At 39.2% G+C, this 16,932-nt stretch overlaps 1 protein-coding gene across 4 annotated transcripts; it reads left to right on the forward strand.

The window, feature by feature from the left end:
* Positions 1–792: 792 nt before the first annotated feature.
* On the forward strand, positions 793–13,287 carry LOC140243385 (NADH dehydrogenase [ubiquinone] 1 alpha subcomplex subunit 10, mitochondrial-like). 4 transcript variants are annotated; one of them, XM_072323063.1, is made up of 10 exons: positions 793–912; positions 1,114–1,244; positions 4,857–5,100; positions 5,592–5,723; positions 6,698–6,784; positions 7,488–7,609; positions 9,153–9,287; positions 10,063–10,148; positions 11,159–11,267; positions 12,047–13,287. In XM_072323063.1, exons 2-10 carry the CDS (start codon positions 1,122–1,124, stop codon positions 12,119–12,121), a joined length of 1,113 nt encoding a protein of 370 aa, XP_072179164.1. In that variant the 5' UTR covers positions 793–912; positions 1,114–1,121; the 3' UTR covers positions 12,122–13,287. The 4 variants fall into 4 exon arrangements, with proteins under 4 accessions (XP_072179164.1, XP_072179165.1, XP_072179166.1 ...); XM_072323064.1 differs by having other exon boundaries at positions 9,165–9,287; XM_072323065.1 differs by having other exon boundaries at positions 7,488–7,597.
* Positions 13,288–16,932: the final 3,645 nt, after the last annotated feature.

Consider the following 16,932-nt stretch of genomic DNA (forward strand, 5'->3'; position numbering starts at 1 on the left):
TTCAAGATGTACCTATGAACCCGATATTTAAATTGGCAATGAATCATTAGAGCTTATATTCATGATAAAGTCGTAAAGTAGTTAGAGGTGTGTGTGTGTTTTTTTTTGTATATTAATATGCATTTGCTTTTTTTTTAAAGTAATCATTATAGACAATTGTAATACATCATGCTAAGAATGTAAAAAAAAAAAAAATGTCTTGTCTTCTCCCTTCGAGGACTTTCCTTTCTCATCCAGTTACGAAAGCCTTTAGGTAGTTGATTATCAATAATGATTATTGGTAAATACAATGTAATTTTACTCAGTTTATTTGACCTTTGATAGCTTAGTTTGGCTAAATTTGTTAACTCTAGTTTTGCTAAATTGTAGTTAACTTGTACTTTGAAGCGATTGTGTTTTACCAATAAAAATTGTTTATGTCATCTTGAAAAAAAAAGAAAGAAAAAGAGATTCTATATTAACATTAATTTTGATAAAATTTGATAAAATGATACGTAAGTAATCGTGCTTCTTAAATACATAACACGAACAAAATGCTGCCAAGGTAAACTGGTGACAATACAGTCAAATCTGACGAATTCCAAGGAGGGAAATGGTTGGAGCTCCAGGGTGTGATAAAATGTGTATTGATCATTGTTGATCCCGAGGATGGTGAATTGAAGTCACCGGCAAAATAAATAGCGCCAGCTATCCGCCACATTGCTTGCTGCCGCCTGTAAGTACGTTCCATCGATACTGTAGTCCAGTGCATACTCTTTCATGTTGCCCGTGTGTACTCTATTTTACGTACGTATATTGATGCATACTAGCTACGCCACGGCTTTATACGTCTACACGGTACGCGGTACGCGTACGGATACATTGCTCGAGTCGGTGACAGTATTTGGTTTGCTGGCTAGGTCCTCAGCAGAGGTTAGTATACAACTTTGATCTAGCTGACTCAGTATACATTTAGGCCCTAGGTTAATGCTACGTTATACATAGCTCATAATATATGTAATAAAACATAGAATTAGGTAGGGTCACCATCGAAGCCCTTTGTATATTGATTGATCCGTGAGTAATTTTACTGTGACTGCACTGCACTCTGCTCTGTTGCAAATGACTTTTCAGGTGTCGCCATGTCTCGTGCCGTGCTGAGGTTGGGAATGCTCGCTTCCAGCTCGCGAAGGGCAGCCCATTTCTGCGTGCTTGGAGCAGCCGCCGTCAAACTCCCTTATCAGCGAAATTATGTACAAACGCATGTGAGTTAACATTATTCTTTGAATTTTAACAAGTTAGGGTTGGACTTTTGAATGTCTGACTTTTCTGTTTTTGTTTTTTTGTTTTTTGTTTGTTGTGTTTTTTTTTTTTTTTGGTACACCATGCCATGGACATGGTGGTGTTTAACTGACCTACCACAGTACTCTAGACTGATGGTCGTGGTGGTATTTGTCTCTTCACGGGGTCGGTGGGCTTCTTATCTGACATTGTCATTGGGACATGGTCAGCCCCCGTTCTAACAAACGGGGGCGGGGGCTGACCGTGCCATCATGTCCCAATGTCAGATAAGAAGCCCACCGTGAAGAGACAGATACCATCGGTTATCGGTTAGTAAAACACAATATTTTCGCAGCATGAAATTTTCGCGAATTGGAGCCGACGGTCTTTTTCGCGCCATGAGATTTTCACGAGTTGCCTCTATAACATTCAACACAATGCATATTTATAGAATTCTAGTGTAGTGTAGACAAGAACTTTCATGTGCATTTCTAGTTCGCGAATCTTGGCTCTCACGAAATTCACAAAATTAAAATGCACACGAACATTCCTCGTTTTACAGTATTGCACCTGCACCTTCGAGGCCCTCACCACTGTGCAGAGTATTCTTGGGACGGGGTATTACAGTTCAACTTCTAGCAGACAAATCAACATTTGTACACCTGTGTAGTTTTCTGTAGTGTACTTTGTAGTTTATTATGGTATGCATGTAAATTATGAATCATATGATGTGATCATCGTGATCATGTATTACGTACAACATTAAGAGGTCTAGTCTCTAAATTGTGGACTCTACCATCTACAGTTTTGTACATGCAATATACAACATCTGCTCTACCCTGCCCCCTTTGGTTGCTTTGTCATTTCTCACTCCCAGGCAGTTGAGAAACTTGGCATCTCTGAGTTAATCAACTCTCGGCTAACATGCAGAAACTTGCATACAATGTAGCAAATAGTTTTTAAGGATTTTACCATAAGGCTGACCACAGGAATTTGAAATCAGTTATGAGATATGGCATGCCTTTTGATTATGTGTATATATGTACGTATATATAGGATTTACTGTTGCTCCTTAATTGTTTGTTTTTAGCTCACCTGAGCCAAAGGCTCAAGTGAGCTATTGCGATCGCCCTTCGTCCGGCGTCCGTCGTGCGTCGTGCGTCGTCCGTCGTCCATCGTGCGTCGTGCGTAAACTTTTTACATTTTCATCTTCTTCTTGAAAACCCCAAGACCGATTTTCATCAAACTTGGCAGGTAGCATCCCTAGGGGGTTAGGAACTCAATTTGTTAAAATGGGCACCATGCCCCACCCAGGGGGGCCCCAAGGGGGCCCAAACCCCCCAAAATTAAGGAATCTGTAAAAATCTTCTTCTCTAGAACCAGAAGTGATAGAGCTAAGTTAATACTATGACTCCGAGTTAGTACATTGATGACTAAAGTTTCAAGTTTGTTCATGGCAGAATCAGGGGTGCCCCCCTTGGGACCCAGGGGAGGGGGGTGGGGAGGGGTTTTAATGGAGCCTAAATTGTACATTTTCATCTTCTTCTTGAGAACCCCATGACCCATTTTCACCAAACTTGTCAGGTAGCATCCCTAGGGGGTTAGGATCTCATTTTGTTAAAATGGGCACCATGCCCCACCCAGGGGGCCCCCAGGGGGGCCCAACCCCCCCCCCAAAAAAAAAAAAAAAAATGAAGGAATCTTCAAAAATCTTCTCTAAGATAAGCTAAGATAATACTATGAGTGAGTACATTAATGACTGTAGTTTCAAGTTTGTTCATAGCAGATCCAGGGGTGCCCCTCTTGGGGGCAGGGGGGGGGGGGGGGGGTTGGGAAGGTCCAAATGGGGGCCTGAATTGTACATTTTCATCTTCTTCCTGAAAACCTCATGATGGATTTTCGTCAAACTTGGCAGGTAGCATCCCTAGGGGGTCAGGATCTCAATTTATCAAAGTGGGCACCATGCCCCACCCAGTGGCACCCAGGGGGCCCCAATGCCCCCAAACTAAGGAATCTTTAAAAATTTTGGCCCTTATTGTACATTTTCATGTTCTACTTGAGAATGCCTAGTCAAATTTTAGTAAAGCTGTGAATAATTTAGATTAGTGACTGCATGAAAGGTGAACTTGCGATACTCAGGTGAGCGCTAGACCCGCGGGTCTCTTGTTGTTTGTTTGCTGTTTGCATATAAGCATGGGCAACGTTGATATTCAAATTCAATCCAAGGTCTTGAGAAAATATAAAGAATAAAAATTAAATAAAAAAATTGGAAATGATAGGAGCAGGGGTGGATCCAGGAATTCTGTAAAGGGGAGGCGCCTTTACAAAATTAAATGGGAGGGGGGCGCACGTTCTCCCCATTTTTTTCTTTTTATTTCTTTTGTTTCAACAAAAAATAAAGAGGGGGCGCACACCTGGGTCCCGTTGCATAAAACTTTTTTAGCAACCTTAGAAAATTCTGGTTGGGATTTGCCCAACCTGAATTTTTTAAGGTTGCTAATCTAAGAATGTAAAATCCGTTGCATAAAAACTCTGGTTGGGAGCTTCCAACCGGAATTTTGTGATTTCAACCGGAAAAAAATCCGGTTGGAGTTTTATGCAACGGGCCCCTGGTGCGCCCCCCGCCCCTGGATCCGCCACTGTAGGAGTGACATAATATTTGTACAGTATTCATCGCATAATCGGGACATGTTGGGAGTAGCAAACACGGCCCCTTTAAGCGAGGTGCCCGATTTCGCGATGAGCACTCGCCATACACTAACGGCATACGACATGTACATTATGTATTGCACACACACACACACACACACACACACACACACACACACACACACACACATGCATACTGACGTACTGTACATGTACATGAATACACAACCACGCTACCCCTCGGCGCGACCCTCTAAACTCTAGCTGTCCCTGCATTCTGTGTAGAGTAATCGCAACTGGGTTCTTCTTCTGTCGCCTCTCTTCGAACACAAAATATGTGGATTAAAAGCTAGAATTCTTGGACACGTAGGGCGTTCTGTATAAATACATATCCACAACCATGGGAAATGATTACCCAGAACTGATGTGGGAACGTCAATGAAAAGTCCTTCAATCATTCAATCATCACGGCTTGATTGTTTACTTGCCGCGATCACTGCACTGTACATGGCTGTGTTGTAGCGATCTGGCTCGCCATATACACACATGTACAGAAAAGCGAAGGCGGGCAGTGAGCTGAAATGTACGTGTACTGGATGGACGGATGTCAAAACACACCAGTCCGAAGCTTGCTTTGTAAGTTTGATGTAAACGACAACTGATAGGGAATCTTTGAAATATTGTTGTGGTATTTTGGTAGATTTTCTGTGTAAAATATCGACAAAATCAAAGATCGCTTGAAGAAAAATTGTCCCGTTTATCAGAGGTCCCCGCCCAATTATCCAGTGAAAATAACGTGCATTGGAAATGTTTCTGGGAAGCGTATGTCATTTAAGCGAGGTTCCCGATTATCCGATGCCCGATTATGCGATGAATACTGTATATGCAGGTATTGTAAATGTAATGAACCTGTGCTTTAACAAGTGTTTTCTTTAATTCCCACTCAGCAACCGAAAAGATGTCGAGGTACAGGAAGCATTCTAGGCAACCTCTTTGGCTACAAGTTCCTCGATAAGTTTGATGAGAGAAGCAAGATCATCGTCGTAGATGGGAACATTGGTGCTGGGAAGAGCTCCCTGGCCAAAGGTCTTGCAGAAAAGCTTGGGATGCGGTACATGAAGGAAGCTACTCTGCACTACTTTGATGAGAAAGATCTGGGAGAGGGCAAGAAATACGATGACAAATTCGTGGGTATGGAGTCTTTAACATGTTTGATAGATCAAACTTAGATTGTTATCTGGGACCCCCTTAAAAATTATACGGTAACTTAGATAGTGTTTTACATAAGCATTTCAGGTTTAGAGAAAAACTTTGCTGTAAAATCAATTTGTACACAAACCTTAACAACTTAATGTACAAGCCCCACATACTCAGAATTATATTTGTGTTACTATGTTTGCGTACATTAGCTTTTAGCAAGTTTGTGTGTGATTTATGGCAACAATAGGATGGAGAATCTCAAATGTTTGTATCAACACAAACCACTAAGCATTAGGGTGCCCAACAGTCTGCTCTAACAAGTACAGCAAATATCATGTTATCTGCAGATGAAAGGTGATGTGTGTTAGTAAATGCTGAATTCTTTGACAATATTTATATAGATTTACTTGTCATACTTGTGCAGGACAGTACAAATGATGTTACATAGTAGAATATTGTTTTTTTCTGTCTACTGTCCACAGGCTACTGTTCGTTAGAGCGGTTCTATGCTGACCCCTTTGACAAGGATGGTCACTCCTTCCGCTTCCAGCTGATGATGTATGCTGTCCGCTTTGTGCAGTACGCAGACGCCGTACAACATCTACTAGAGACTGGTGAGCCACTGAATGTCTCATGTCTCACTCTATGACACAAAAATATAAGTGTAATTTTTTGTTGACCAGATGTGTAGTTGCCTTAGTTGCTAGTGGCAGTTGGGGTAAACTTGTGTGTGTGTGTGTGTGTGTGTGTGTGTGTGTGTGTGTGTTTGTAGCACCTTTCAAGACTATCTTGCTGTAAAGATATTTTATTAATGAAACTGTTGCCACAGTGTTTATGACAATACGGGTCTGAAAGTAGATTGTACTGCCATGATTAGATTGTCTGCTACTGAACAATGCAATATTTTGAATTTATGTTTGAAATACATTTGCCTCAGTGGTGGAAACAGACATGGGGAAAATGTAAGTTTTATAATCATTCTTGATTGTTTACAACAATAGTATACATGGACCCACGTGTCTTGACAAACAAGTACAAAATGTAGTATTGTATGCATAATCATGTCTTTCGTGGGCATTCTTCTTATTGTCGGAAAACTAACAATGACGGACAATTCAATAAGGGTTATTGCAAGCAATTCACCAATTGCAATAGTCATACACATGTGCACCGTTCTGTTTTTTTTTTCTTTTTTCTGAGGTATTATTTTCATATACATTTTGGCTAAATGCAACATTAAGCACAATGAAAAAAATGTCAGGGTATAGTGATGGTGCATTCAAATATGAAATACAGTGGAAAAAGGTGCAGTTTGTCATTGTTGTCTTTAAAGTTTATGTGCTCAGTCATGCATCACATTTGTCAACATAATTAGGAATCAATGGAAAGAGGAAGAGTTTTTCTTTCCCCACGATGAACATTGCCCTCTTAATTGCTGACAATCATGAAATAGTAGCCCTCCAGATTTGGATTACTTTTTTTTTTTCTTTTTTTTTTGGATACACACTGTACTGTGCATTAATATTACAAAACATATTATGCTATTATTGTTAGTGACCTTATAATTGTTTCCTCTGGTACATTACAGGTCAAGGTGTGGTGCTGGAGAGGTCAGTATACAGTGACAGTGTCTTCATGGAAGCCATGTACAAGATGGGCTACTTCAGGAGAGAGTGTGAGTCTCCCATTCAGATACATACTAAATTATTAGTACTTTATGCCCGAAGGGACTATTCACATGCTTCACTAGAAGAAGAATAGTATGGATGCCTTGAATATGGACAATGCATATTTAAATTTAATACAATGAATGTAACATCTTTTATGGAAGTTTCATTACTGGTATATATTTCCCTGTAATATAAATTTTTTATGTGGAAGAACTGTGCTGTAACTTCAATATTTCATTTGCATTTGATTAATTCTCTCGAAGTTTGCCTCTGGTTTTCGTCAGACGAACCTGCTCGAGTTCTGCAGTACAGTAGTTCCACATTAAGTGCATTACATTGCAGTAGGGATTTAGATTTGTTGTTTTTGTCTTTTTTGGTAGTCCCTATTCACTGACAGTGAATTTTAGGACATTGGTGCAGAATGATTAATGAGCACACCAGCAGATGTGCCAGTATGGGTTGAGGCAGCAGACACCTCATGATCTTCTATAGATTATCGGTAAGATAGCATAGTAGAGATACATGCAACCCCACATCTTAAATGGTTTAATACACAGTGTGTGTACAGGTAATTTCTAGGTGTGTGCATGATATGTTTGTATAGTATATTGTTCATATCATTTCAAGTGCATTGTTTTATGTAGACCCAGTACATGCCAGTGGATGATGTTCTATTCCATCTCACTCATCCTCCTCCAATTCTCTCAGGCTATGACTACTACTATGAGGCACAGAAGATTTCACTGTACCGCCTGAAGCCACCCCATCTAGTCATCTACCTCGATACTCCAGTGGCCCAGCTAGATGCCCATATCAAGGCAAGGGGTCTTGTAAGCATGCATACTTTGACATCACTCCATCTCCCCATTTCTGAGCTCGTGTGTGATCTGTTCTCAAATCTCTGTGCCTTACATTCTCATATATTTTAAAACTATCTATAATTATTCTCTTTCTGCCAGAGCACGTTTTGTGAGTAGACTACAGAAAATGAGCATGCTGAATTGAAATGTAACCTCTTGACTGAAAAAATAAGACAAGAAATGTTAAGTGAAATAAACGCTGATGAAGCAGTCTCTGTGTGGACCACTGTAATAACATCTACAGTCAAAGAAATATAAAAAGATTTGTCTAAATTCACTTAATCTGGCCTAAATCATAGATTCCTTCTTTCTCCTTGTAAAATTATGAGTGACATGTCCAGTACTTCCATGCGGCTACTGTTGGAGAGCAAAAAAGCGTTATGGTAAAGCTACTGAGGTAATGGGATTTGTATTTCGGTTAAGAAATGTGGTTGCTACATGTATGTGCATAGTTGCTATACATGGATATATCAATTATCAAGGTATTCAGTCACCTTTTATCATCCACCACACAAAGTAATTCCTAATATAAGGTTTGAAGACTGGTTTTGATATATTTAGGCTTTGTGGAAACTAAATAGCAGATCACACTGTATGCTCTACTTGCTTAAATCATAACATTTATTGATTTGCTTCATTCATAATCATCAAATGCAAACTCAACCAAAGCCATCTGTTGCATGTAATTGTAGAATTAGATGACTCTACTGTGACCAGGCAAGCTAGTCATATTTCAGTGATATAGTAAATTTTCAGGTAACTTGGCCGCTAAGACATAAGACTCATGAACTGGCATGAGTTTCCAAACTTTTCTATGTCTATGAATCAAAGGGTCACTTGGGAACTGTAACTCTGCATCTTTACGTGAACTTAATCCTGCAGTTTTTAACATTAAAAGAAATTTCCCATTTTGCCTCCTTTGCATCTCTAATTCTTACCAACCTTCCTCTTCTTTGTCTTAATTGTATGTGACTGCCCCCAATCTGTATGCATAATGCATGCTGTATGTACCCTCCCATTGTGATCATATTTAATTTCATTCCTACATTATTGAAAACTACACACATTTTTCTATGTTACCTTTTTCATATCTATTCACATGCATTACACGTTGATTATTTGTCTTTACTGTTAATCACTTCACCGTATCGTCCCTTTCTTGACAATTGTCTTTGTGCATGACACATTGTTATTTCTTGTTCTTGTGACTTTCCTCTCTTGTCTTTCCTTCATGTCTGCCTTCATCTCTGTTTGCCATGCCACTGCAATCCATTTTTCTTGTTTATTTCCTTCATTTTGGCACAAAACAATTTTACCCATTTTCTCTCAATTCTGTTTGATATCTTACATGTCTGGTGATATTGTTTAATCGTGATAACCGTTGACATGCTTGTGAATTTGGTACTAATGTATCCTGGCGTCTGGTGGCAATCCTCCCTTCCCTCCATCTCTCCATCTCCTCCCCACCTGTCCTTCTCCATCTTCCCCTCCCTTCTATCTGTCTTTCTGCCAGCCTCATGAACAGGACATCCCTGTGGAGTACCTGCAGCACATAGAGGATGAGTACAAGGAGAAGTTTCTTCCCGCCATGGGAGAGACGTCGGAGGTCCTGGTGTACGATGTCAACAGTCCCAGGGATGTGGACAGGGTAAGACCCACTCATCTGTACAGGAGGCATCTAGATATCTCATCAACCCATTCATGTTATACATACAATTTTAGCCTCTGCGCGGCCATGTTATTGTGCACACTCTATGGGGACTTGCACACATTTTCCAGCAGAGCTTTCCACCAAGATCATGTGATGTCTTGAACTCTGTAGAAAGAGTATGACGATGTGCATGGTAAGATGGGGGCACAGTGGCTTCAAAGCAGTTGGCCAATGAGATATCTCGATACCTCCCATAGAGATCAGTGATAAAACCCCATAAAGCCACAGTTTAGACTCAGAATGCATAATTTTCCTTGTTTCTTAATGTGTTCCCTCCATTCAGGCTATGTCTGCATTGAATTGGCCTTTGATTTTGATAGCTACTGGAGTTCTATGGAACTACTGTAAAACCAAATATTTTTGTGTGCATAAAATTTTTGCGAATTTCGTTTGGAGCCAAGATTCAAGGGAAAGTTCATGTCTACACTATATGCATTGGAAACCAGTTAGCAATTTACGAAAATTTCATGCTGGGAAAATATTTGGTTTTACGGTATTGGTGACTGATTGGCACAATCAAGAAATGAGATTACTTAAGTGTTGCTCTATGGAAAAAATTATCTTGTTTCACTGATTTCCGAGAGGCTCAAACTAACTCAAAGTGGCAGTAAATCCAGTTTCGGGAAGGCTGATCAGGAAAATATTGGTACACACAAGTAATCACTTTGACAAAGTTGATAATTGGTTTTAACTCCTTATCTTTTCGTGGCAGATGGTTGAGGATGTTGAGTTCTTGAAGTATGAGCATCTTCCATGGAACGAGATGACTGACGACAACTTTGACAGGCTCTACAGATTGTGAGTACTACTGTGGTGTACTCAACCTCTCTTGTACTGTCCTTCTTTTTATTATTTCTTTGTTTATCAGGGTACACTGTACATTTAAAACTTGGATGATTCTTAAGAGAGCATGCCACATTTCTGTTCTGTTCACTTTATTAACAAATTAAGAAGCATTGTACATGAAATCAGAAATAGAAAATACATCACCAGATGTGATGGGTGTACTAGTATATTGTAGGGCAATTTATCGCTGGCCCCCGCATGCAACCAGTCGCAGCTACTGATTGTGCATGCATGGTTAGCAAGTCTATATGTATTGTATGTGGGTTTATGCAGCTGATGCACCACTATTTTTGTGCAACCAACAATTTAGCAGCAATAAGCATTGAAAGTGTGCCCAGCACACAAACACACAAAAGTCATGCATGGAATTCATGTGTTTTATGAATTTTGCAAACACTGTAGATCATTTCTTGGTTACTTGTATCTCTTTGCAGAAATCATAACCATAATACATGTCTCATTAGCATAAAGCAAAAACAGTTAAATTAAAAGTCTTGCTAGCTTGGCAGTCCCCTTTACAGCAAAATCAGGTATACAAAAGTCTTCTGTATCTTGACGCTCCCCTTTAAGGACCAGTTAAGATCTATAAACTTCTCCTCCTGCAGAGTGTTAAAAGGGTGTTAAACTGAGCTTTGCTTCTGAGTAGCTTAAATTGCTATGACTACCCTTATGGTTCTTCATTTCTGCTAGCCAAGTGGGTGAAGTAGAGAGCTTTGCTTCCACGTGTCAGCATTTAAACTCTGCTTAGAACAATGATATCCTGTATCGCTAGATTGACTGTTTTTCTGGTATACTTTTTGTATGCCTGTCATCGCATGATAACACTGACATAGTACATCAATTTCAGCTTGTGATTATAGTAGTTAGTACATGGGTATATCTATACCCATGTACCCATATACCCATGATAGAATGGTGTGGAGGTGATTTTGCATTGAAACTGATTTCTTGTCTGCCTGCAGTGTGCGTAACAAGATGGAGGTGACGCGGTCTATGTGGATGCCCAAGTATCTCCCTGAAATCACATTTGGAGCTGACCAGTTCAACAGCCTGACCCGAGACTTTGAGGAAGTGAGTGACCAGGCCCTCTGTTGTTACAGTTTTGCCAGCTCAGTTTGAGATTGTCGCCATATTGCTTCCAATCACAAAAGTCCTGCATGAGGCAGATGTGTTCACCATGTGAAGCCCTAAACCGTTTGCCATGCAAAGTTTGGCCTGCTGAAATTTGACAGGTTCCCTGTCATAACCAAGCACCAGAGCCCCTTTTAATTTGAGTTCCACCAACTTGTTATAGACAGTTGCAATATTCAAGCGTAGACCCTTATAACGTACAGTTTTGCTAATTTTAGCTCACACTTTCTTTTTGTTGTATCCCAATGTGTATTTTTGACAGTGTTTAAATGAAAGCCCATGCTTGACCTTTTTTTTTTTTTGCTCACTTTCCTGGCAAACCTTTGTCATAGAATAGATGCAACATCAAGAGATCTGACCTACTTTGCACACCACATTTACAGCACTGTGTTTGACTCGCTGACGAAATTGTATTGATGGCAACTTGGTCAAACCTTTTATGTATGAGAGACTCTTGCAAGTGACAATAACTGCAGTTCTCATTCACCGTGGTTCGTGATGTTCCTGCGAAAAGTGTTTTTTTTTTCCTGCATTTGCATATTTCTGCACTGAGTTTTATGTCCCTTTTGAATGAATATGCCTTATGAGTATTATGATGTCATTTGTTTTGTTTTATGTTAACTTGATTCTTTTTTTTTTTGGGGGGGGGATCTGTGAATAAAACTTCAAAGTATTGCTAGGATGAATGAAAAACATTTTGTCCCGTTTGTTTTTGATAGAACCACTCCATTCACAAGGGATTCAAGCCAGGGTACAGTCCAGACCAACCCATCTCCAAACTCTTCTTCAAGTAGGTCAGAGTTCACTGCCATGGCACCGCCCAGGGAGATGTAACCATGGAAATCTAGCAACCCTCACCTGATTGGTTGGAATGAACTGTGATGATGACGATGACAGAAGTTGTGACTTGCACCCAGCATGTGTCTGGTGTGTACAGATGTATATCTCACTTCACAAGTTAACTGTGTGGCTGCAGTCAGGGCTACAATTACGACACACATAAATCAGATGTTTAGCAGTGAAATGTTTTGTTACAGAAGCAATGATCCATTCTCACTGGACATTGCTTTATCATATCTAGTCTTTACAAGCTTCTTGCTGCATACCAGGCATGACATGCCAATGACAGGTTGAAAGAGTAGTTTAACATTATCTCAGTCCTACTATGATCATTAGATTTACAAGGTCTCCAAGAAAAGCTTACATTTGTGCACCCATCTCTGGAAGAAATAAAGACATGTTCACATAAAGTATTGAGTGCCATTGACAGGGATATAAGTTTAATGTTAGGTCAAGGTAGAAGACTCCTATTGTTTGTTGTGCAGGAAACATTATAATTGTTCCCATGCTGTCTGGGGCTACTAAAAGGGAACAAAGAAGGACACACCATATTGTATGGGAGTTATTCATTTATATAGGACAGCTGTGTTTTGATACCACCATGGTCTCTTAATACTGTGAAGGTGGCATGATCCTGTCAAACATGTTTTGCTTTTTTCAACACACTTCATATAGCTAAGCACCATGAGTGCCAGCATCATTGCTTAACCCGTTCCATACGAGAACCTGGTAACCTGTACATTAAGTCTATGGGCATTTCAGAATTCAGTATGGAACGGGTTAAAGTGCACTGTATTTTGGACAGTTTTACTCAGATGAAAATGTAAATGTGCTTCATGCTTTGGTGCATGTGACATCAATGTTATGCTATTAATGATGCACCAAAAGAGTGCTTTTTGTCTATTTATGATATACACAATTTGTAGCCAATAGAAAAGAAAGCATTGATGAGATGGCAGAGTTTGACATGTTTGATGTCTACATTGTCACAATTCATTCAGCATGAGTGGCCCAGTCTAGTGAGGGACTTTATTTGTAAATAAATGAGTGTATGGAAACACTAATGACTTCTGAGAACAGAAAATACAGATAATAAAGTCATATTAAATGTTGAAAGAGAGGAAGGTTTGGAATGTTTTGCAATTTGTGTCCAAAGTTATCATGAGGTGGTCATTATGGAAAGCGATTTGACTGATTTTGCAGAAAGGTGTGTAATGCTTACAATGTGTAGCTTCACCTGCACACTGTATACATGCATCTGCAGCTATCTTTGCCATATTTGAGTGATTGTGACGTAGTGTTTGATTTATGCGATTGATCATAATAAGCAACTTTTTTTTTTTCCTGACCCTACAAAATAGTATCTGTAGAGTCCCTTCGAAACTTTATTGTTGTGTAAGTTAGACTAACCCCCTCAAGTATGTTGCTGACGTTGCTACAGAAAGGCTATTGTAATACATTAAAGAGTAGAGGATTACATCATACCCATTCCTGAACAGTTTCAGGGCACCCTTGTGGATTAGTGAACAAAAGTAATGTAGTAGGTGAGACCATCAAGCAAACAGGCCTCCTCGGGGATGGCTTAATGTCACAGCCTTTGGAAGTTACTGAAGTAGCGATGACATATTGCGCAGTATCTGTCAACAACAGCATTCATGTATTTAGAACTTTTAAAATGTGTCTTCCATGTGGTGCAGAAAAAAAAATCTTCCCCTGTAGTAAACCCAAAACAACATTAATTATGACTTGCACTTTCATAGCTGGTGGAAAAAGGCATCTTAAGGACTGATACGTTTTGCTTCCCTTTATCCGAATGGTGTGTTGGCAAGGATAGAAAATGTTTCGTGAGTGATGTATGACTTTGTGCTCAGTGTGCTGGATGAACATCTATCAAGAGACCTGTGTGTTAACTCCACTTCTCCATCCCTTCATGCTTCCTGCTATCCATAGACACACACGATATCACCATCCATCTACTGTACGAGCTGAAATTTTCGTGGTGGTTTTATTTTCGCGAATTTCACGAATCGCCTTTGAACCGCAAAAATAACAACACGTGAAGATAACAACGCGTGAATAACTAAGTTCAGTTAGACCCTCGCTACCGCGAAATTAACAAGACGCGAAAATGTCCTCCAAGTAGCAATTCGCGAAAATATCTGTACGCGAAAATTTCAGCTCGTACAGTATCCTTCCATTTGTCCATTCATTCACTCAAGTCCTACCCATCCATCCAAATTTCATTCATCCTTCCATCTATCCATTCATTTACATAGGACCTTCCTATCCATCCACATTTCATCTATCCTTCCACCTGTCCATTCATTTACATAAGTCCTACCCATCCATCCAAACTTCTTCCACTTTCATTCTACCTTCTTCTCTATCATTCTCTATACAAGTCTCTACCTTTCTATTTCTACCTTTGCACCTATATTTTTTCATCTCATCTTCTACTATGCCGACATTCAAATCTCATCTTGCACCAGTGTTCACACACCAAACATTCATCCAAACTCCAAGAAAAAGGACGATGCATAGTGTCAGTATGTACATGTCATTGTCACACTGATGGTAGACTTACATGTGGATCATATTTTATTCAGTAGATCTTTCTTTTATCTGTCTATGTACACATATAGAAACACAATATACAGACCAGATATGTATCCACAATTATTACTTTTCAACAGTTCTGGAAAACACTTCCAAATATAAACTTTATATTCACTTGCTATGTACATAGCATTGGTGATATCACAAACTGCACCAAACAATGCCATTTACTCTGGAGCTCAATATCAAACACAGTCAAATGGTGAGCAAAAATATAAAAATCTACACAATGTGCACACACAAAAAAAGACATTTAGAAAGTACAAAATGTGCCTGGGATGTCCCTGACAGGACACAGGTATACTTCAGTTGGGGTTCTAATTTCAAGACAGTCACATAATATTTACTCTGTATTTGTGGTTGGGATAAGGGCACAAGAACATTTACTATAAAATCACCAAAATAGGTCAATAGTCTCGTAAAGCATATCAACTTGTTCTGCAGATATCCTGCAGTCTTTTCAAACATAGTTGTTCCTCTGTGGACCTTTAATACATATTTTGTACTTCACATCAGATCTCAATTAGATCTCTTGTGATGCTACACCATATTTAGCAATCTACTAGAATAGTCTTGTGTGGCAGTAGCACCTTTGCTCCACATGTTCCTTTTGACAAAGGTGTCTGTGTAGTGATCAATTCTACAAACTAGGACTACCACAACTGAGAACCTCTGGCAAAGTTATCAACATTTTACTAGCTCTAAAAATCTGATGAGAAATCTATCTAGTTCTTGGCTCAACTAAAAAAGGTAAGAGTCGTGTGGGCCATCTCTGCAGGTAAGTTTAATGCAGTGGCTGTCCCTCATGATAAAAGCCACGACTGCACTCTCTTGGTCCTGTGTGTTCATCTTATCTCTCACAGGGGCTCTCGATGGTATCTAAAGATGTTTCCTGAGGTTTACTTAGCACTTTTATCACCTAGCAACGAAAAAATGCATCCACATGTATCAATATATTGTACTAACGGTGTTTAAATCATAAGAGAGGTGACAGCAATACAGCCTGTACATGAATGTATTCTCTGGATGCTCAAAGTCTACACATCTACAGTAGTTAGCAACAAATTAGTCATGAAGTTTTCACTTCTAATTCTTGAAGAATTAACTTAAACCAACAATATGCAACACTCAAAATGCAGTCACTTAGTGAAGTGATGGGTAAAAAAAAAAAAAGGTGGAACAATGCCATCTATATTTTCTGTAATGACCACACACAGGAAACTTGGGAGCAAATGCATTTACACTATGTTTTTGGACCTAATGCTCTTTCAAACTCTCTAGATATTATCCCATATTAACTGTACATGGCATACACATCACTCTTCAATCCTCTTTTTACTAGTCGATATATGAGATAATACCCAGACAATACAAAGTACATTTGTGCAATGTTTTCTTATTTCTCGTCTTAAAGACCTTTTAAAGGATAAGAAACAAGATGGCAGTACAGTGAAGTCGCCTTGACTTGTTTTTACACAGTGGAATGTGCAGTTTATGTTTGCTTATCTCTCAGTACTTGTGTTTATCTTTATGCTTCATGATTTCATGTAAAAACAAAACAAAACAAAACAAAAGAAAGAAAAAAAAAAGGGACTTCATAATCCTGGATGGAAAATTCATAGAGAAGGTTGTGCCAAACTAGTATAAAGGCATGTAAAGATGAATTACTTGAGTGCTGAGTACTATCTTTGGATTTGTAGAAAAACAAGCTTATTTACTGGTGTGAAATCAAAATGTTATTTCTGATGTTACATCCACACTGTACACATTCTTGGGAGTGATAGAATGCATCAGATCAACAGGACAAGCTTTTACTGAACATCTATTACCTACCTATGTGCTTGCAGATTTGAAAAAAAAAAAAACCCACCACACTACATATGTGACTGTGCACCTCAAAACGAACATAAAGTCGCACACACTGATTTTGTGCGAGGACTGAAAATAAGTGAAATGGGTCAACCTAGCCGAACTTGACTTTTTCATATTTTCTGAAAGAGCGGGTCTTCTTTTACATTATGCTAAAATTTGGTATCATAAAATGGGCAGGAAAGTGTGTTTTTTAGCAGTTTATCTCGAACATTTTTGGTAGAATTGTGTGATTAGGTGTGTCTTTAGAATCCCCTTTTCATTTCTGAAAAACCTTGTC

This window comes from Diadema setosum, chromosome 20, assembly GCF_964275005.1.
Source record: "Diadema setosum chromosome 20, eeDiaSeto1, whole genome shotgun sequence".
NCBI classification, from domain to species: Eukaryota; Metazoa; Echinodermata; class Echinoidea; order Diadematoida; family Diadematidae; genus Diadema; species Diadema setosum.